The sequence below is a fragment of the Choloepus didactylus genome, chromosome 8 (genome assembly GCF_015220235.1).
Source record: "Choloepus didactylus isolate mChoDid1 chromosome 8, mChoDid1.pri, whole genome shotgun sequence".
Classification (NCBI taxonomy): Eukaryota; Metazoa; Chordata; class Mammalia; order Pilosa; family Megalonychidae; genus Choloepus; species Choloepus didactylus.
In genome coordinates this window covers 76,603,858-76,627,427 of record NC_051314.1, presented here as the reverse complement: position 1 = coordinate 76,627,427, position 23,570 = coordinate 76,603,858, and the positions used below count along the sequence as shown (strand labels likewise).

At 38.5% G+C, this 23,570-nt stretch overlaps 1 protein-coding gene across 1 annotated transcript; it reads left to right on the top strand.

Moving 5' to 3' along the window:
- The first annotated feature begins 20,848 nt into the window (after positions 1-20,848).
- Positions 20,849-21,775, top strand: LOC119541805 (olfactory receptor 2AP1-like). Its single transcript, XM_037846072.1, has one exon. The coding sequence runs from the start codon at positions 20,849-20,851 to the stop codon at positions 21,773-21,775; it is 927 nt and encodes a 308-aa protein (XP_037702000.1).
- The last annotated feature ends 1,795 nt before the right edge of the window (positions 21,776-23,570 follow it).

Genomic DNA, 23,570 nt, shown 5'->3' with positions numbered 1-23,570 from the left:
CAAGTGCCACCTGCTGGACAGGACAGAAAAAGCACAGAATCTAAAGGCCTCACAGGAGGGTCTCATTCTCAAGGAAACTCCATAACCTCCTCCGAGCCATGGGCCTCTCTGGACTGGGAAAATCTGGGGTTGAAAATATCTGAGGAGACCCTCAGATAAAAAGCCTACATAGAGGGAGGGCAAGAAACAGAAAAAAAAGAGGTGAAAAACTACAATCAACTAAATAGAACCTAAGTTAGAGGCAAGTATAAGCTGAACTGAACACCAAAGGTTAGAGAACAAAGACAACCAACAAGAAAACCATAGGTATAAGAGTGAAAACTAGTTCCAGAATAAATTAATCAAGAAAGTCAGATGCCTAGGTACCTTAAGAAAATGAGCCATCCTAGGAAACATGAAAATAAGGACCAGGCAAAGGAACAACCTAACAATTCCACCAAGATACAGGAATTGAGGCAACTAATGCAAAATCAATTCAATGAACTGAAGGAAGATCAAACAAATCTCCTAAATCAATTCAAAAATCAAGTTAATGAACTGAGGGAAGATATAGCAAAAGAGATGAAGGATATAAGGAAGATATTGGATGACCATAAAGAAGAATTCATAAACTTGAAAAAGCAAGTGGCAGAACTTATGGGAATGAAAGGCATAACAGAGGAGATGAAAAAGACAATGGAGGAATACAAGAATAGATTTGAACAGGCAGAAGAAAGGATCAGTGAATTGGAAGACAAGACATTTTTTCATACACACAAAATAACAGATGGTGAAAAGAATGGAAAAATATGATTGAGGTCTTAGGGAGCTGAGTGATAAAATGAAGCACATGAATATACATGCTATGGGTGTTGCAGAGGGAGAAGAGAGGGGAAAAGGGGCAGAAAGAATAATAGAAGAAATATTCAATGAAAATTTCCCAACTCTTATGAAAGACGGAAAACTGCAGATTCAAGAAGCACAGCATACACGAAATAGAATAGATCCCAGTACCCTTACTGCAAGACACTTACTGATCACATTGTCCAAGGAAAAGACAAAGAGAGAATTCTGAAAGTGGCAAGAGAAAAGCAATCCATCACATACAAGGGAAGCTTGATAAGACTATGCACAGATTTCTCTGCAGAAACCATGGAGGTGAGAACACAGTGGTATGATATATTTAAGATATTAAAAATAAAAACTATCAACCAAGAATTCTATATCTGTCAAAATTGTCCTTCAAAACTGAGGAAGAGATTAAAATATTTTCAGACAAATAGACACTGAGAGAGTTTGTGAATTAGAAATGAGCACTACAAGAGATACTAAAGGGAGTGCTACAGGCTGCTAGGTAAAGACCTGAGAGAGAGGTCTGGAGAAGAGTGTAGAAATGAAGATGATCAGGAAAGGTAAAAGGAGAAAAAGGAAAAAAAAAGACATGACATATAAAATCCAAAAGACAAAATGGTAGAAGAAAGTACTGCCCTTACAGTAATAATGCTAAATGTTAATGGATGAAACTCCCCAATAAAAAGACACAGACTGGAAGAATGGATTAAAAAACAGGACCCATCTATATGCTGTCTACAAGAAACTCACTTTAGACACAAGGACAAAAATAAGCTGAAAGTGAAAGGTTGGAAAAAGATATTTCACCCAAACAGCAACCAGAAAAAAAGTGGGAGTAGCTTTGTTAATACCAGACAAATTAGACTTCAAAAGTAAAATAATTAAAAGAGACAAAGAAAGATATTTTATATTAATAAAAGGGTCAATTAATCAAGAAACATAACAATCATAAATATTTATGCACCAAGCCAGAGTGCCCCAAAATTCAAGAGTGAACACTGAGAACACTGAAAGTAGATACCACTACATTAATAGCTGGAGACTTCAATACAACACTCTCATCAATGGATAGAATATTTAGACTGAGGATCAATAAGGAAACAGACATGTTGAATTGTATGATAACTGAGCTAGGCTTGTCAGATATTTATAGAAGATGACACCCCAGAACAACAGGATACATATTTTTATCAAGTGCTCATGGAACATTCTCTAGGATAGACCACATGATGGATCATAAACAAGTCTCAACAAATATAAAAATACTGATATTATAAGAAACACTTTCTTGGATCATAATGGAATGGAGCTGGAAATAAAAAATAGTCAGAAGACTGTAAAATTCACAAATATATGGAAACTAAACAATACACTGTTAGAAAACCAGTGGGTAAAGTAAGAAATTACAAGAGAAATTAGTAAATACTTCAAGGCAAATGACAACAAAAACACAATTGTGCTGGTTTGGATGTATTATGTCCCCCAAAATGGCATTATCTTTGATGCAGTCTTGTGTGGGCAGGAAACATATTGGTGTTGATTGGGCTGGAAACTTTTGATTGGATGTTTCCATGTAGATGTGATCACTCAACTGTGGGTGAGATCTTTCATCAGATAATTTCCACAGAGATGTGGCCCTGCCTCTTCAGCATGAGCCTTGATTAGTTTGCTGGAGCACTATATAAGGTCAGACAGAAGGAGCGAGCTTGCTACAGCCAAGAGGGGCACTTTGAAGAATACACGTGAGCTGAGAGAGCTAAGCTTACAGAGACATTTTGGAGATGGCCTTTGAAAGCAGACTTGCTCCAGAGATGCTAACAGAGGACAAATGCCCCAAGAGGAACTGAGAGGGACATTTTGGAAAGGAGCTGCAGCCTAGAGAGGAACGTCCTGGGAGAAAGCCATTTTGAAACCAGTACTCTGGAGCAGACACAAGCTACATGCCTTCACAGCTAACAGAGATTTTCTGGGCACTGTTGGCCATCCTCCAGCGAAGGTGCCTGATTGTTGATGACTTACCTTGGATCCTTTATGGCCCTAAGACTGTAACTTTGTAACCAAATAAACCCACTTTATAAAAGCCAATCCATTTCTGGTGTTTTGCATTCTGGCAGCATTAGCAAATTAGAACAACAATATATCAAAACCTATAGGATGCAGCAAAGATGGTGCTAAGAGGGAAATTTATTGCCCTAAATGCCTATATTAAAAGTGAAAAGAGAGCAAAAATTGGGTGGTTAACTCTTCACATGTAGGAACCAACCCCAATGCAAACAGAATGAAAGTAATAGCAAAGATTGGATAGAAATAAATGAAATTGAGAACAGGAAAAAAATAGAGATAGTATTGCGAAAAAATATAATCAAAACAAACTGGAGTCTACAGAAAACAGTAACATTGTAATATGCTTACATTAAATGTAACAAAGTAAATATACCAAAGCTAAATGTGTATGAGGGGGGGATATAAGGGAGGGATATGGGATTCTTGCTAGTGGTGTTGTCTGACCCTACTATTATATTTTATTGTATTATATTTAATTTTCTTTTTATTATCTTTTTTATTATTTATTAATCAACATCTTCAAGTGCTGACTGTGGTGATAAATGCACAACTGTATGATGATACCATGAACAACTGATTGTACACTGTGGATAATTACATGGTTTGTGAATATAACTCTATAGAACTGCATGTAAAAATATAAACAGGGATAAAAGTGCTGGAGAAAACCTGGAGAGAATGATGTACATATTTACTGTTTGTTAGGAGGTAGAATGGTATATAGCCTTTCTGGAGGACAGTGGGGTGGTTCCACACAAAGCTTAGTATGTGGGGGCCATAAGGTTCTGAAACCTTACTAGGGGGCATTTACTTGGAGGATCCGAGAGCAGGGACATGAAGGAACATTTGCACACTGGTGTTTTTTGGAGACAGTATGCATGATTTCAATGGGTGGAGGTGGCCTAACAGTACATCGACTGAAGAACAGAATGGTGAACTGTTGTGTGTGCATACCATGAAATATTGAGCAACTGTGAGAAGGAATGAAGCTGTGAGACACGCAACTAGCTGAATGGAACCTGTAGACAGCATTCTGAGTGAACTAAGCCAGAAACAAAGGATCCCTTTGTGTACAATCTGATCGATCCCTGGAACTTTGGGTACTTGTTTGACACCTGAAACTCAGAGCTAGAACTCAGCAGATAAGAATGTCAGTATTAGCACATATAGCAACTGTTAAAAAAGCTGAAAAAGAATTCAGACTTCAACTAGTGATATGAATGAAGCAGATTTGGTTAGAACTAGGGCAAATCGGGCCAAAGGGTAAAGAAAAATACTGACCGCATTTTAAAACTTCAAATTCCATGTGAGACCAAAGTAAGAGATGTTAAGTTGGTGCAAGATCTATATTTCTTAAACAATTTAACTCACAAAGTTTGTTCAAATACCATAATTACATGGAACTTTTAATAGGAAGTGAGATATGGTAGGCTTGCATATGTTAGTGTGAAATAGAGACACATCTTTAATTTAGACAGAGAATAAAAATATATATTCATGGACCCCTGAGGAGCTGGGGGAAAATGCAAAGGTGTTGGGCTTCCTCACCTGGATTGTTGCTGATGTTCTCACAATCATTGTGAACTGGTGGTTTGGTGTGTTGAGCTCTCTATCATGGGACTTACCCTTATGAAGCTCATTACTGCAAAGGAGAAGCTAAGCTGGCTTATAATTCTGCCTCAGAGTCTCCCTCATAGTGCCTTTTTGTTGCTCAAATGTTGCCCTCTCTCTCTAGCTAAGCCATCTCAGTAAGTGAACTCACTGCCCTCCCCACTATGCGAGATCTGACATCCAAGGGTTTAAATCTTTCAGGCAACATGAATCTGGACCCAAGAGGGTAGGGATCAGGCATTTGATGCTGAAGGACTACAAAAAGTTTAGCAGGATTGATTGTATAGATCCAGAAATAGAATAATACTGTGTGATGGTAGCACAATATTGTAAGTACACTGAACAAAGATGTTTGTGGGTAAAGCTGAAAGAGGTGGGATAGGAGGTAAAGATAGAAGATAAAAACTGGGACTGCGTAACTTGGCAAAAACTGGAGTGTCCAATGACTGTTACTAAAGGTACAAATATAAAAATCTTTTTACATGTGGGAGAATGAATGAATGTCAACCAGGCAGAGTGTTGAAAAAACGGATGGTATTTGGGAAAAAAATAATCTAAGCAAACTGGAGTCTACGGTCAATGGTAACATCATAATATGTTTCCATTAAATGTAACAAAGGCAATATACCAAAGCTAAGTGTATATGAGAGTGGGAGATAAGGGAGGGATATGGGACTCTTGGTAGTGGTGTTGTTTTCTGTCCTTACTATTATATTGTATTGTATGACATGTTATTTTTCTTTTTATCATCTTTTTTATTATTTGCTTAAAAAAAGCACTTTTTTTGTAGTAATCAATATGTTCAAATGCTGACTGTGGTGATAAATTTACAACTTTATGATGATACCATGAACAACTGACTGTATACTGTGGATAAATGTATGGTATGTTAATATAACTCTATAAAATTGTAGGAAAATATAATAGGAGTAAAAGTGTTGGAGAAAGCATGGAGAAAGGGATGTACCAATCTACTGTTGATGAGCAGACAGAATGGTGTAGCCTTTCTGGATGTCAGTGTGGTGGTTCCACAAAAAGCTAAGTATGTGGGGGCCATAGGTCCTGCAACCTCCTTATGGGTTATGTAATTGGAAGATCTGAGAGAAGAGACATGAATGGACATTTGCACACTGGAGTTCATGGAGGCAGTATTCATGATTTGCAATGGGTAGAGGCAGCCTAAGAGTACATAGACTGAGAAACAGAATGGTGAACTGTGGTGTATTCATACAATGGAATATTGAGCAACTACAAGAAGGAGTGAAGCTGTGAGACATTCAATGAGGTGAATGGATCCTGTACACAGCATTTTGAGTGAAGTATGTCAGAAATAAAGGCAAACACCATAATGCCTCACCAATATGGACTAATTACAATGTGTGAACTCAGAATTGAATCTTAGAACACAGCTTAAGAGGGGAACAATTATTGTAATGATCCCTAGATTGTAAGCTCTTACAGCAGTCAAATCTATTCCTGAATTGTAATGACTATCTCCAAACTCTGAGATGCTGATTCCTTAGTGTAAACCTGATTGGACTCTGGAACATTGGGTATCTCTGTGATACCTGAAACTCAGAGCTGGAGCTCAACAGATATGAATGTCAGTATTAGCACATACAACTGTTAAAAAAGAAAACAAAAAACTGAAAAAGAGCCCAGACTTCAATTACCGATATGAATGAAGCAGATCTGATTAAAGACTAGGGCAAACCGGGCCAAAGGGTAGAGGTCAAAACTATGCTTTAAAACTTTAACTTCCATGTGAAACCAAGAGAAGAGATGACTATTTGGTGCAGGATCTATATTTTCTAAACAGTATAACTCTACAGTTTGTTCAAACACAATTACATCAAACTTTGAATAGGAAGTGAGCTATGGTAGGTTCGTATAGGTTAGAGTGAAACAGTGACAAATCCCAAAGTAATTTGGGCAGAGAATAAAAATATATTTGCATGGCACCCCTGAGGAACTGGGGGAAAATGTGGAAGTGTTGGACTTCCTCACCTGTACTGATGCTGATGTTGTCACAAACATTGAGGACTGGCATTTTGATGTGCTGAGCCCTCTACCATGGGACCTGCCCTTATGAAGCACATTACTACAAGGGAGAGGCTAGCCTTGCATATAATTGTGCCTAAGAGTCTCCCCTGAGTACCTCTTTGTTGCTCAGATGTGGCCCACTCTCTCTAAGCCACCTCAGCAGGTTGAACTCACTTCTCCTACATGTGACCTGACTCCCAGTAGTGTAAATCTCCCTGGCAATGCAGGATATGATTCCTGGGGATGAATCTGGAACCAGCATCATGGGATTGAGAATATCTTCTTGACCAAAGGGGGATGCAAAATGAAACAAAATAAAATTTCAGTGGCTGAGAGATTTCAAATGGAGTTGAGAGGTCACTCTGGTGGACATTCTTATGCACTATTTAGGAAACACCTCCTAGATTTTAATGTATTGGAATAGCTAGAATACCTGAAATTATCAAACTCTAATCCAGTAGTCTGGACTCTTGAAGATGATTGAATAACAATGTAGCTTACAAGAGATGACAGTGTGATTGTGAAAACCCTGTGGATGGCACTTCCTTTATCTAGTGTATGGATGGATGAGTAGAAAAAATGGGGACAAAAACTGAATGAATAATAGGATGGGATGGGGGACGATTTGGGTGTTCTTTTTTACTTTTATTTTTTTTTCTTATTCTCATTGTTTCTGATGTAAAGAAAACATTCAAAAATAGATTGGGGTGATGAATGCATGACTATATGATGGTACTGTGAATAATTGATGGCACACCACAGATGATTGTATGGTATGTGAATATATTTCAATAAAACTGAATTTAATTTAAAAAAAAAGACTAATGGATGCAGGAAGAATAAAAACAAAGAATAAATGATCAACAGAAAAAAAAAGAGAAGTGAGACAAGTTTATAAATTATGTTAATTAACATAACTCTGGTAAATGTGTAAATTTGAAACAGGACAAATCTCTGCTATGGTTTATGGTTGACCCCAATATAAAACAACTGTTAAATGATTTTATTTCTGAAAGTAGCTTCACTTAAAATTAGGGCTTAGATTGTAAGCTCCTACAGCAGTCACATTTACTCTTGAGCTTTAACTATTATTTCCAAATTCTGAGGTGCTTTCCTCTTTGTATAACCTGGTAGTTCCCTAGCACTTTAGGTATCTGTGTGACACCTGTGACTCAGAGTTAGCATTCTCCAGCTCTGAAAGTAAGCATTACTCCACGCAGCAACTGTTTAAAAGCTGAAAAAAATCAGACTTCAATTGAAGTGTGAATAAAGCTGATCTGGTTAAAACTAAAGGTAAATCAGAAAACAAGGTAAAAGATAATACTGTCTATATTTTAAAACTTTGACTTCTGTGTGAGGCCAAAAGAAGAGATATTTATTTTGTCCAAAATTTAATTTTTCTCTAGCACACGATCAAATTTAATCTCTCCAGTCAGTTTATTTAAGCAACCGAATTCAGCTTTATTTGACATGGAACCTAGAATAAAGAATAAAATCTTGATATTCTGTACAAGTTATTGTTATACTGTGTCTATTAGTTAGGGTTCTCTAGGGAAACAGAATCAATGAGAGATGTCTATGACTATAAAATTTATAAAAGTGACTCATGCAATTGTGGGTATACATGAGTACAAATTCTGTAGAGCAGTCACAAACTGTCAACTCCAAGGCAGATGTCTGATGAACTCCTCAGGAAGTGAACCGACAACTTCGATAAACTACTCAGGAAATGAACTGGGATCATCAACAAACGTGTTCGATGAACTCCTCAGGAAACAAACCAGCAACTTTGATGAATTGCTCAAGAAATGCTTCACTGGGCAGCCAAAAAAGAAGTGAAGGTCCTCTATCTGTTTCACTTATAAGTCTTCAACTGATTACTTGGATTAAATCCAGCCAATTGCATTGTCTCATTGTGGAAAACACACACTTTGGTGAGTCATCAGTCACAGCTACAGTCAATTGACTGCTGATTTAATAAACCAGCCTGTTGGTTTATTAACCAGCCACAAATGTCCTTGCAGCAATTGTTAGGCCAGGGTTTGCTTGACCAGACAGCTGGGTACTGTCACCTGGCCAAGTTGACACATGAACCTAACAATAACAGTCCACCCCTTGTCAACTTGACAGTTATACACATCACCTAAAACCATACTTTATCTCTAAGTAGATAAAAATAACAGACATATAGTTTGCCTAACAATACTCCACTTTTCAGCATACAACTGGAAATGCACTAAATCTCTCCAGAATAGGGTGCAAGTCCTTGGATGACATTAGATCTCAAAATTGATTTCCTTTAGCTTAAATACAGCAAAATGAACAGTACAGGTTATGCCATATGATAAGGGGATAAGACAGAGAAGAAAGCAAAGATATTGGACCTAGTAGACAGATTTTTGGACCTAGTAGACAGATTTTTTTAGCCAGATGATAAAAAGATGTTTTTAAAATGTAAAAATGCCACTCTCCTTTTTCTAAATATACTTATTTTAGATAAAAAAATGTCATGCCACTGACAAATGTGTTTATTATGTTTATTTTAAACAAGTTAATATACAGTCTTTTTAAGCTCAGTTCTAATTTCTAACATGATTAAAAAATCAATAGACATAAACCCCTAGTAGATTGATTTTCATAGGAAAAAATGCAGACAGATAACATTGTTAGTCTGACTACAAGGAGCAAATTTAGGATTAAGTTCAAATTTAGGATTGTCATAGGATCAGTGGTCCTTGGTTTACTAGTGAAGTTTAGCTTTACATAAGGTACTTTTCATTTTACCAAAACTTCAAGAAAGCTGTCCAAAAATTTTATCAGACTTTATAGTCACCTTCAAGAAGAGGTAGTAATTACATCTTGTATTAAAGTTCTACTCCAGACCACTTTTTCTCAGATTGTAGACAATTTAATTTTAATCCTTCTTACTGTGACAAGTCTAAAACTGTCTCTGCCTACTATAAAAAGGATTTCTACTATATACAGTTGTAAGATTGATATTTCTGACTCTATCTCACATTCCAGTCATGAAATAGGAATAAAAACTATTACCAAAGGATCCCTAACATGAAGAACCACCAATCTCCTTTTAAGGGAAGATTCAAGAGAGTTGGAATCTTGGGCCATGCCATGTTGGCAATACACAAAACCTGTAGGGCTGGACAAATATGCCTGAGCTTTAGAGGACATATTTTGGAGATGAACCTAAAGACTCTGAGAGTGAAAGTGGCTGCCTGAGAATGAGCCAAAATTCAAGAATTACAAATAAACATAAGTTCTAGAATGCCATCACATGGTCAACCCTCCACCCACCCCCATATCATGGTCTGCCCCACCTTTGTTTCATTCTTCTCTAGCAGTGGACCAGCTTTCCTAATCCATAATCCACTGTCACCTCTCTTTCATGGCTGCCCTGTGAAGTCTACATCACTTTAACGTTGACTACAACAGTTAGCAAATGTAAGCCCTCTAACCCACCTATAAAAACAAACAGAATATAAGCTATTTAACGTTCTGGGGATGCCCAGGAATGACTATGGTCTGTGAATTTCTGATGGATATAGTAGGAGCAAGTTCACAGAAATGTTGCTATATTAGGTAACTTTCTTGGGGTAAAGTAGGAACATGTTGGAAGTTAAGCAGTTATCTTAGGTTAGTTGTCTTTTTCTTAGTCCCTTGTTATGGTCTCTTTGAAATGTTCTTTTATTGTATGTTTGCTTTCTTTTTAACTTTTTTTCATACAGTTGATTTAAAAAAGAAGGGAAAGTTAAAAAAAAAAAAAAAAAAAAAAAGACAAACAAGGAAAAAAAAAAGATGTAGTGCCCCCTTGAGGAGCCTGTGGAGAATGCAGGGGTATTCGCCTACCCCACCTCCATGGTTGCTAACATGACCACAGACATAGGGGACTGGTGGTTTGATAGGCTTCAGCCCTCTACCACAGATTTTACCATTGGGAAGACAGTTGCTGCAAAGGAGAGGCTAGGCCTCCCTATGGTTGTGCCTAAGAGCCTCCTCCCGAATGCCTCTTTGTTGCTCAGATGTGGCCCTGTCTCTCTAGCTAAGCCAACTTGAAAGGTGAAATCACTGCCCTCCCCCCTACGTGGGATCAGACACCCAGGGGAGTGAATCTCCCTGGCAACGTGGAATATGACTCCCGGGGAGGAATGTAGACCTGGCATCGTGGGACGGAGAACATCTTCTTGACCAAAAGGGGGATGTGAAAGGAAATGAAATAAGCTTCAGTGGCAGAGAGAATCCAAAAGGAGCCGAGAGGTCACTCTGGTGGGCACTCTTACGCACACTTTAGACAACCCTTTTTTAGGTTCTAAAGAATTGGGGTAGCTGGTGGTGGATACCTGAAACTATCAAACTACAACCCAGAACCCATGAATCTCGAAGACAGTTGTATAAAAATGTAGCTTATGAGGGGTGACAAGGGGATTGGGAAAGCCATAAGGACCACACTCCACTTTGTCTAGTTTATGGATGGATGAGTAGAAAAATAGGGGAAGGAAACAAACAGACAAAGGTACCCAGTGTTCTTTTTTACTTCAATTGCTCCTTTTCACTCTAATTATTATTCTTGTTATTCTTGTGTGTGTGCTAATGAAGGTGTCAGGGATTGATTTGGGTGATGAATGTACAACTATGTAATGGTACTGTGAACAATCGAAAGTACGATTTGTTTTGTATGACTGCATGGTATATGAATATATCTCAATAAAATGAAGATTAAAAAAAAAAAAAAAGAAAAGGAAGGGTAACAATTCTAGATGAAAGAAGACTGAAGAGATATAACTACCAAGCATAATGCATGCTTCTTCATTGGCTTCTGAATTTTTTTAAAAAAAGAAAGCTCCAAAGGACATTTTTCATATTTGGGAAAATTTGAATATGAACTGTATTTTAGATCTTATCGTTTACTTATTCAACTTGTGTGTGTGTGTGTGTGTATGTGTGTGTGTCAATGAGACGATATTTATTGTTAGCAGATCATGCTGAATTATCATGATGTCTGCAACTTACTTTTATTTGACGAACCATTTGCAAGATAGAGATAAAGCAAATGTGGTAAAATTTTAACAACCAGTGAATCGAGGTGAAGAATATTTGTTGTAATAGTCATTTATCTACAGTGGGCTTTAAATATTTCCAAATAAAATGTGGAGGAAATTTCAAAAAAAAAAAAAAACACACTGATATAATTAAGAAGCATCAATCCATTACGGTTTTTCTTTCTTTTTGCTTGTAGCAACTAATAAATTAATTTTTTACTGATGATTTTATATATACAAATTTGATAAAAGAAAATGTTCCCTGAAAAAAAAAAAAAACAAACAGAAAGGGAATCCAACTGTGAGGCATTGACTTTGGTGCCCACGACATTTCCAATCATTGGTTGCTAAAGAGTTGCCTTTTCTAGGGTGACCCTGTTCTAGTTTGCATATAGAAAGTTATGTACTGAATCATCCATCTATCTTACAATCTGTCGTCCTTGGAAATCAGTCCACATTTGGCATTTCCATATAAATGATATAAATGATTCAGGGATTGAAAACATGTAAATTTGAGGAACCTAGAGATGCAAAATCAGAAAGGAAGTGGGAGGGGCCATAGGGAAGGGAGTTCACACCTATAGAGGACAGGATGGATGGACACAGAATACCCTGTCTTCCACCATACAGCAGGAATCAGAGAATAATATACCAAAACAGGAAAGAGAGGCTGTTATAAAATAAATCCTGAGCCTCCCCATTGGTGATACAATGCCAATGACAAGAGAAAGCAAGCAATACTTCTGTATCCCTTATGCTCCCAAGGAGGCATGCATTCTATAGCATTTTATATAATCAGATAAACCTGCTGTCAAATGCCAAAAATTCACATTACCTGCTATGTGACTTTGTTCAATTACATAAATTCCCTTTTTTTTTTTTTGACCTATCACCATTTATTATTTCAGCACTATAACTGATGAGGCTACACGGATTTCTCTTCTTCCCTATTTCTGTAAGGATCACCGCCCTCCTATAAAAGGTTTAAAACCTTTTACATAACTTTCTATATATTTCATTCCCTCATCTACAAAATGGGCAAAACAATAATAATAATGCATCTAGCATTTACTATGTGCCTAGCACTTTTCTAATTTTCTAATTTGCATCACACACTTATGATTCAGGGATTACTTGTACCAACATTTTACAGATAAGGCAACCTAAGAACAACTTCCTCCATTGTTATAAGCATAAAATAATGAAATACATGGAAATTGCTAAAAACTCTGCCCAGCTCAGGTAAACTGTTGTGGCACTGTTTACTCCATTATCATCATTATTGCTGCAGATCCCACAGGCTTTTATCCTGTCATTAATGCTTTTGTGGCAGCTTCCTTAGGAAGGGTCTCTTAGGAACACTTTCCCAAGTCACCTGTTGAAAGTTTATTCACAGCATAATTTTTTTGTTAAAAGCTAATTAACACTTCTGGACTGGAGTCCCCAGAGCAATAATTTATCCCCAAATAGTCTCTGCTGACTGAACTAGATAAAATGTATCACTCTAACTGGTATAAAATACGCAGAGAAGTCCATATCCAAACTTCAGGCAAAGAAACATCTTGAAGACTAGAGTGCTTCTCTACTCCTTGATTAGTTTTAAAAAGGCAGCCTCTCCAAGGATTATAGGTCCATTTCCAATTTGGATCAGTCAGAGAAGGGCCTTTAACATTGCTTAAAAGCAAGGGGAGCTAGAATCTCTTTTTTTTAAATAGTGTCCAAGAAGCCTTTATGCTTTGTGAGCAATCAGGGTACGAATCAGTATTAGGAAAGCAAATATGTTCAATTTAATTCCACCTTTCCATGAGCATCTGACTTCTTGGTTTCGACCCAACCACATGGCATCCAGGGGTAAAATTCCTCAGCATCTTTCCTGAGTGTCAAAAAAAGTGAGTATGTCCACAGTTCATCAAAGTTATCTTTCTATGAAGGTAAACCATAAGATCCATCTGAATGTGAATTTCTACTACTCTTTGTTTTTTTATCATCACAAGCTCATAAGGCTTGTTTAAAAAAATTAAACTATCAAGATGGGTATAAAGTAAAAGGGAAAGTCCCTGTCTTCATTAATTGTTCACTGTCACCCCAGAAATAACTGTCAACAACCATTCAGAATTTTTCTGGAAGATTATCTATGCACTTAGAAATAAACATACATACAAACTTCCAGTGTTGTACTCAAATAAAAGCAATAAATATAAATTTCCCATTTTATTCCACATTAGGAATGGTCATTCTATATTTAGCCATCCAACTACTGTTGGAATTTTATTGTTTACAATATTTCATTATTATACACAATGCTTGTGCTGGTCTGAATGCATTGTGTCCCCCAAATGCCATTATCTTTGTAGTTTTGTGGGGCAGAGGTTTTTGGTGCTGGTTGGATTTGCCTGGAATGTGCCCCACCCAGCTGTGGGAGATGATTCTGATTGGAGGCATGGCCCACCCATTCGGGGTGGGCCTTGATCAGTGGAGATATATATAAATGAGCTGACTCAAAGAGAGGGAACTGAGTGCAGCTGGGAGTGATGTTTTGAAGAGGAGCAAGCTTGCTAGAGAGGAACGTCCTGGGAGAAAGCCGTTTTGAGGCCGGAGCTTTGGAGCAGATGCCAGCTGCCATGCCAGCTGCCTTCCCAGCTGATAGAGGTTTTCCGGACACCATTGGCCATCCTCTGGTGAAGGTACCCGATTGCTGAGGTGTTACCTTGGACGCTTTGTGGCCTTAAGACTGTAACTGTGTAGTGAAATAAACCCCTGTTTTATAAAAGCCTATCCATCTCTGGTGTTTTGCATTCTGCAGCATTAGCAAACTAGGACAGATTTTGGTACCAGAGGAGTGGGGTGTTTTGCTGCTGAGTTTGCAAATACCAAACATGTTGGAACAGCTTTTCAAATGGATAAGGGGAAGATTCTGGAAGAATTGTGAGGAGCTTGATAGAAAAGGCCAAAACTGCTTTAAAGAGACTGTTTGTGGAAATATGGATTCTAAAGATACTTCTGATGAGGTCTTTAACAGAAATGATGAACGTGTTGTTGTGAACTGGAAGAAAGGTGATCCTTGTTTTAAAGTGGCATAGAATTTGGCAAAATTGAGTCCTGGTGTCAGACGGAAGGAAGAATTTGAAAGCAATAACCTGGAATATTTAGCTGAGGAGATCTCCAGACTACATGTGGAGGATGTATCCTGGCTTCTCCTTGCAGCTTATAGTAAAATGCGAGTGGAGAGAGATAAACTTAGAACTGAACTCTTGGGTTCAAAGAAACCAGAAGCTGATGGCTTAGAAAATTATGAGCTTCCAGGGGGTGGAATCCCAGAAGCTACAGCCCAGTGTGAGGATGTAACCAAACATGGAACCCAGCCACCATTTCAGTACAAGCCAAGATTGGAGATGGAATTATCCAGAAAGGATTTGTGGAAAGTCCTATTGTCTAATGGCTTTGATCCCTGTGTGCTTCATGCAAAGCCAACAGAATTTTTTGCGAGATCTTTATAGACAGAGCCATTGCCAGTCTGGACTGGAGGAGACAGACAAGGAACAAATTGAAGGAAAAATTTCTTCAAAGACAGAGCCATGGAGGTTGAGGTCTGGAGTCAAGAGGTTTAGGGCTGGGAGAGCGGAGCAGCCCACACACATGGAAAGGGTGAGTTTGCCCCAGAGGTCGAGGGTGGGCATTCCACCTCGATGCTCTGGAAGAGTTTTGCCACCTCAGGTCCCAAAGAGGGTGGAGCGCATTTCCAGGGAATTGGGGAGAGCCTGGCTGCCACCACACTGTTCTGAAGGGGTTAAGCGTGTGCCCCGGAGATGGAAGGGAATCCGGGAGCTGCCCCGATGTTTGAGGAGGATGGGGCCAAGAAGGTGGTCTCCCCAATGTGTGGATATGTTGGAGCACTCACCCAAGCATTTGGAGAGAAAAGGGCTGCCACAAAGGCACTTAGGAAGCGTTAGACTCCCGCTCTCTCAAGCCCCAAGGATGCAACATCGTTCTGTTAATGACTCTCAGACTATGAAATCTAATGGAGTTTGTCCTGCGGGTTTTAGGAACTGTTTTGGTCCTGTTAACCCTGTTTTCCTCACTCTTTCTCCTTATGGCAATGGAAATGTTTATCCTATGAATGTCTCTCCTTTATACATTAGAAGCACATAACTTGTTCTAGGTTCACAGATCCACAGCTAGCGAGGAATTATGCCTTGGGACTGACCACGCCTAAATTGATTTTGATGGGATTTTGTACTTAACTTTTGTTACTGAAATGATTTAAGTTTTTGTGATATTGTGATGAAATGAATGTATTTTGTATTTGGAAAGATAGTGTCATTTTGGGGTCCAGGGGGTGGAATGTGCCAGTTTGAATGTATTGTGTCCCCCAAATGCCATTATCTTTGTAGTTTTGTGGGGCAGAGGTTTTTGGTGCTGGTTGGATTTGCCTGGAATGTGCCCCACCCAGCTGTGGGAGATGATTCTGATGAGATGTTCCCATGGAGGCGTGGCCCACCCATTTGGGGTGGGCCTTGATCAGTGGAGATATATATAAATGAGCTGACTCAAAGAGAGGGAACTGAGTGCAGCTGGGAGTGATGTTTTGAAGAGGAGCAAGCTTGCTAGAGAGGAACGTTCTGGGAGAAAGCCATTTTGAGACTGGAGCTTTGGAGCAGACGCCAGCTGCCTTCCCAGCTGATAGAGGTTTTCCGGACGCCATTGGCCATCCTCTGGTGAAGGTACCCGATTGCTGAGGTGTTACCTTGGACGCTTTGTGGCCTTAAGACTGTAACTGTGTAGTGAAATAAACCCCTGTTTTATAAAAGCCTATCCATCTCTGGTGTTTTGCATTCTGCAGCATTAGCAAACTAGGACAATGCTGAAATGACATCTTTGAATAAGTACCAATGCACATTTGTGTTGGTATTTCTGTGGAGAATTAAAGTGAAATATTGAATGATAAAATACAGAAATTCTCCAAAGACCAAAGGATAGTGAACAGAAAGTTCCTCAGAAATCTGAGCCTCTCAATCACTGGATGACATTGCAGTGATTATGATGCAGCCCAGTGATGATGATGGTCCAAGGGCACAGGTGGACCTCATGTATGAATTTGTCCCAGATAGGCAGCCACTTATGGGGTTCCTCTATGTCAGGGATTTTGGAAAATCAAATTACAATGTCGTTGTCTGTGATGGTTAATTTTATGTTTCAACCTGGAAAGCTTTGGGCATCCAGTTCTTTGTCAAACACTGGCCTAGATGTCACTGAGAAGGTATTCTGTAGATGTGATTAGCATCCACAATCAGTTGACTTTAAGTTAAAGTGATAGGCTAGCCCTTGTGATGTGTGTGGACCTCATCCAATCAGTGAAGGCCTTAAAAGAAAAAACTGTGGTTCCCGGGAGAAGAAATGCTACCTCAAGACTTCACCATTTATTTTCCTCTGAGTTTCCAACCTACTGGACTCCCCTATGGATTTCAGACTCAAGAATTCATTCAACATCAACTCTTACTAGAATTTCCAGCCAGATGGCCTTCCCTGCAGACCTCAGATTTATTGGTCCCTACAATCACATGAGCCAATTCCTTAAAATAAATCAATCTCTCTTGCCCTTTCTTACACTCATATACTCATACACATGCATGTGCGCGCACACACACACACACACACACACACATAGAGCCAGTTGGTTCTGTATCTCTGGAGAACTCTGACTGATACAGTTTCTGAAAGGATTCTTTACCATAGCAGGTTCTTTCCTGGGAGGAACAATTACTAGTCTGCAAGGGACCAAACAGACACTTCCCTAGTTTTCTATACCAGAGTTACATCTGTGTCCTAGATGCTGAAAGAACATAGGGGATCCAGGTACACATAAATAGAGCTTACTGAAAGTTTACAGCAGCTAAAGAAAGCCTTCCTAAAATAATAGTTATCTACAATATCTCCCAAAGTTAGAAAAGAGGAATTCATATAGAAAACAATGCAATATTTAAAAACTTTCTCAAGCCATGCTCCCAGGAGAAAAAGCCAAAATATATGAAGAGAGTTGTTCACTCTTGCCTTGGAAGCTTAGAGTTTGCTATCAGACATAGCAAAAGTATAGGGCAGGTCTCCAATTTGTTGGAGAGGGCAATATTGATGCAATAACCAAGACTGGCAAAAGATGAAACATTACCACCAGGACCATAGGAAAGGGGTTTCATAAATGTGAGAAGAAAACAAAACAGGGTGAGAATAAAGCAGTGAAAATAAAATTCAGAAAAGTTAAGGAGTGTCAATTGGCCATTGTGTTCTCAGAAAAGGGCCTCAGAAATAAAGCCTTCTACCTGGGAACTTTAGTAAGCAGCTTTTGTGAAGGGCCTGACTGAGCCCAAGACATTATGTTTGGATCAGATGGACAGAATTGCCCATGAACACACTCCACCAGAAAGCCACAGCTTCCCCTCCATATTCCTGAACTCTATTCCCTTCTCATTACTCATTTCTCACCTTCTCTACTTCACAGACAGCAAAAGTTAGCAATGAAAAATGAAACTTTGACTAAATTCATCCTACTGGGTCCAGCAGACATCCCAGAGCTTCAAATTATACTTCTCATATTTCTCCTCCTTGCCTACATCATCAGCACATTAGGAAAGCTGATAATCATCATTCTCACACTACTGCATTCACATCTCCAGATCCCCATGTATTTCTTCCTCCAGAATTTCTCCTTCTTGGAAATTTCCTTTACAACTACTTGTACACCTAGGCTGCTATTCAGCATCTTAACTGGGAAAAAAAGTATCTGCTTTACTGACTGCTTCACTCAGCATTTCTTTGCAATATTCCTTGGGACCACAGAATTTTACCTTCTCACTGCCATTTCCTTCAGAATAGTTCTGAAGAGGCAGCTCCCCAAATAATAGAAAATCTTGAGTCAGATTGGCAGAAAAAAGCACTTGAGCCAATTTGTGGGAAGACCTGAACCCCCCCTCAATCCTCAATATTCCTGAGCTCCTCTCACCTTATTTCTTACCTTTGTACCTTAATAGGCAGCAAAGATGAGCAATGAAAAACCAAACCTTTCTGAATGAATTCATTTTGCTGGGACTAACAGACATTCCAGAGCTTCAAGTTGTAAGTTTTGTACTTCTTTTCTTCACCTACATATTCAGCATCATTGGAAAAATGATCATCATCACCCTGACACTATTGGACTCCCACTCCACACTCCCATGTATTTCTTCCTCCGGAATTTCTCCTTCTTGGAAATTTCCTTTACAACTACTTTTACACCAAGGCTGCTATTCAGCATCTTAACTGGGAACAAGAGTATCAGCTTTACTGGCTGCTTCACACAGTATTTCCTTGCAATATTTCTTGGGGCCACAGAATTTTACCTTCTCACTGCCATGTCCTATGACCACTTTGTAGCAATCTGAAAACCCCTACATTATACAACCATCATGAGCAACAGGGTCTGTATCCCACTGGTTTTCTGCTCCTGGCTTTGTGGGATGATTAAGTGGATGATTATGTAGTAGTGCATATAAACTTCCACTGTTGTATTCAGATAAAAGCAATACATATAATTTTCCCATTTTATTCCACATTAGAAATGGTTATTATTTATTTACCCATCCAACTACTGGTGGAATTTTATTGTTTACAATACTTCATTATTACACACAATGCTGAAATGACATCTTTGAACAAGTACCAGTGCACATTTGTGTTGGTATTTCTGTGGAGAATGAATGTGAATTTTTGAATGATAACATAAATTCTCCAAAGACCAAAGGATAGTGAACAGAAAGTTCCTCAGAAACCTGAGCCTCTGAATCACTGGATGACATCACAGTGATTATGATGCAGCCCAGTGATGATGATGGTCCAAGGGCACAGGTGGACCTCAGGTATGAATTTGTCACAGATAGACAGCCACTTATGGGGTTCCTCTATGTCAGGGATTTTGGAAAATCAAATTACAATGTAGATGTCTGCAATGGTTAATTTTATGTTTCAACTTGTATAGTTTTGGGCGTCAAGTTTTTTGGTCAAGCATTGGCCTAGATGTTGCTGTGAAGGTATTTTGTAGATGAGATTAGCATCCACAATCAGTTGACTTTAAGTTAAGGTGATAGCCATTGTGATGTGTGTGGACCTCATCCAATCAGTGAAGGCATTAAGAGAAAAAACTGTGGTTACCAGAAGAAGAAATTCTACCTCAAGACTTCACCATCTATTTTTCTCTGAGCTTCCAACCTACTGGACTACTCGATGGATTTCACACACAAGACTTTATTCAACATCAGCTCTTACTAGAATTTCCAGCCAGCTGGCCTGCCCTGCAGACCTCAGATTTATTGGAACCTACAACCACGTAAGCCAATTCCTTCAAATAAATCAATCTCTCTTACACTCATATACTCATACACATGCATGCACATGTGCATGCACACACACACATATCCAGTTGGTTGTGTACCTCTGTAGAATTCTGACTAATACAGTTCCTGAAAGGATTCTTTACCATAGCAAGTTCTTCCCTGGGAGGAAACATTACTAGTCTGCAAAGGACCAAACTGACCCTTCCCTAGTCAGGGATCCAGGTACATAAAAATAGAGCTTACTGAAAGCTTAAAGCAGTTAAAGAAAGGCTTCCTAAAATTATAGTTATCTACTATATCTCCCATCAGCAAAAGTTAGAAAAGAGGGATTCATAGAGAAAACAATGCAATATTTAAAAACTTTCTCAAGCCATGTTCCCATAAGTAAAACCCAAAATATATGAAGAGAGTTGTTCACTCTTGCCTTGGAAGCTTGGGGTTTGTTATCAGGCATAGCAAAAGAATAGGGCAGGTGTCGAATGTGTTGGAGAGGGCAACACTGAAGCAATAACCAAGACATTAAGGCCGGGAAAAGATGAAACATGACCACCAGGACCATAGGAAAGGGCTTTCATAAATGTGAGAAGAATACAAAACAGAGTGAGAATAAAGAGGTGAAAATAAAATTCAGTCTTAATTGACCATTGTTTTGTTCTCAGAAAAGGGCCTCAGAGATAAAGCCTTCCACTTGGGAACTTTAGTAAGCAGCTTTTATGAAGGGCCTGACTCAGCCCAACAGACATTATGTTTGGATCAGATGGACAGAATTGCCCATGAACACATTCCACAGGAAAGAAACAGCTTCCTCTCCATATTCCTGAATTCTATTCCCTTCTCATTACTCATTTCTCACCTTCTCTACTTCACAGACAGCAAAAGTTAGCAATGAAAAACCAAACTTTGACTGAATTCATCCTACTGGGTCTAACAGACATCCCAGAGCTTCAAATTATACTCTTCATAGTTCTCTTCCTCGCCTATGTCTTCAGCATATTAGGGAACCTGATAATCATCATTCTCACACTACTGGATTTCCATCTCCAGACCCCCATGTATTTCTTACTACGGAATTTCTCCTTCTTGGAAATTTCCTTTACAACTACTTGTACACCTAGGCTGCTACTCAGCATCTTAACTGGGAACAAGAGTATCAGCTTTACTGGCTGCTTCACTCAGTATTTCTTTGCAATATTCCTTGGAGCCACAGAATTTTACCTTCTCACTGCCATGTCCTATGACCGCTTTGTAGCAATCTGCAAACCCCTACACTATACAACCATCATGAGCAACAGGGTCTGTATCCAGCTGGTTTTCTGCTCCTGGCTTTGTGGGTTCCTAATCATCTTATTCCCAATTATCCTGACCAGTAAGCTGGATTTCTGTGCCTCCAACTTGCTGAATCATTATTTTTGTGACACTGGACCTTTAATAGAAATATCTTGCTCAGACACAAGACTCCTGGAGCTCCTTAACTTTTTCTTAGCAGTTAAGACCTTAGCAGTGACCCTGGTGCTGATAATTTTCTCCTACATAAACATCATCAGGACCATTCTGAAGATTCCCTCTGCCCAGCAAAGGAAAAAGGCCTTTTCCACTTGTTCTTCACACATGATTGTCATCTCCCTCTCTTATGGCAGCTGCATCTTCGTGTACATAAAACCTTCAGCCAAAGAAGGAGTTGCCTTCAATAAGGGAGTAGCTCTGCTCCAAACCTCACTTGCACCTTTATTAAACCCCTTCATTTACACTCTAAGAAATAAGCAAGTAAAACAAGCCTTCAAAGATGTGGCCAAAAAGGTTATGGGTCTTTAATAAACTCAAAGGAGTTTCTAAATAATATTGATGAATTCAACAAAGTTGATGACAGTCCTCCCCATGAAAGCTCAGGAAGTGCTTCTCTTACACGCTCCTGTTTAAAAAAAAAAAAAAACTCAGATGATTTGATCATGAGGAGATGTCAAAGTTATATTTCAAACTTGCTGATGTGGACAAAATCTTCCTGGAATAAAAATCTTACGTTTCTTTCTAGACTGTTCAACTGCAACCCAGTAGCCTTGATTCTTGAAGACAATTGCATAACTATATAGCTTCCATGGTGTGGCGGTGTGACAGAGAAAACACTGTGGCTCACATTCCCTTTATCCAGTCTATGAACAGACAAGTAGAAAAATGGGGACAAAAATTAAATGAATAACAGGGGAAGGGGGGGTGTTTGGGGTGTTATTTTTTACTTGTATTTAAACTCTTTTTTTTTTTTTTGGAGTAACGAAAATGTTCAAAAACTGATTGTGGCGATGAATGCACAACTATATAATGGTACTGTGAACAACTGATTGTACACTGTGGATGACTGTATGGTGTGTGACTATAACGCAATAAAACTGGACTTAAATATATATATATATATATATATATATATATATATTTATTTCTGGGGGATAGATTATTTAGCCAGATGATAAAAAGATTTTAAAAAATGTAAAATGCCACTATCCTAAATTTTTTAAAATATATTTATTTTAAATAAAAATATGTTACTTATGCCACTGAGAAATGTGTTTATTGTGGTTATTTTAAACAACTTAACATATAGAATTTTAAGCTTTCAATTCTAATTTCTAACATGGTTAAAACCAATAGATATATACCCCTAGTAGATAGGTTTTTATAGGAAAAAATGCAGATAGATAACATTGTCTGACTACAAAATTTAGGATTAAGTTTAAACTTAGTATTGCCACAGGATCAATGGTCCAGAGCTTGCTGGTAAAGTTTAGCTTTACATATGGGGCTCTTAATTTTAAAAAAATCTTTAAGATACTTGTCCAAACATTTTATCAGAAATAAAGTCACCTCCAAGAAGAGTTAGTAATTACATCTTGTAATAAAGCTCTATTCTAGGCCACCTTTTCTCAGATTGGAGACAATTTTATTTTTCATCTTTCTCACTGTGACAACTCTAAAACCATTTCTTCCTACTACAAAAAGGATCTCTATTACATAAAGTTGCAGGTTGATACTTCTGATTCTACCTCACCTTCCAGTCATGAAATAGGAATGAAAACTATTCCCAGAGGATCCCTAACAGGGTGAACAGCCAATCTCTTTTTAAGGAAAGATTCAGGAAAGTAGGAATCTTGGGCCATGCCATGTTGGCAATTCCCAAAAACTGTAGGGTTCAGCAAGTATGCCTGAGCATTAGAGGACATGTTTTGTAGTTGACCCTGAAGAGTCTGGGAGTGAAATGGGCTGCTAAAAATGACTTATGTAATAGTACACAAAATCTTTAACGATTGGTTTTTCAAGGGCAATAAAATGGGATAGGGTAAAGAAACCTATATAAAGGCATACCTCATTTTATTGCACTTCATTTCATTGTGCTTCAAAGATACTGCATTTTTTACCAATTGAAGGCTTGTGCCAACCGTGTCACATTTTTCCAACAGTATGTACTTACTTCGCATCTCTGTGTCATATTTTAATTAAGGTAAGTACACTGTTTTTTTACAGAATCATGCTACCATATAGCATAAACATAATTTTTATATGCACTGGGAAACCAAAAAATTTATGTGACTTGCTTTATTGTTATGTACCCTTTACTGCA

Coding starts and splice junctions, on each gene's coding strand:
- LOC119541805 (XM_037846072.1), top strand. CDS start 20,849: ATGAAAAACCAAACTTTGACTGAATTCATCCTACTGGGTCTAACAGAC.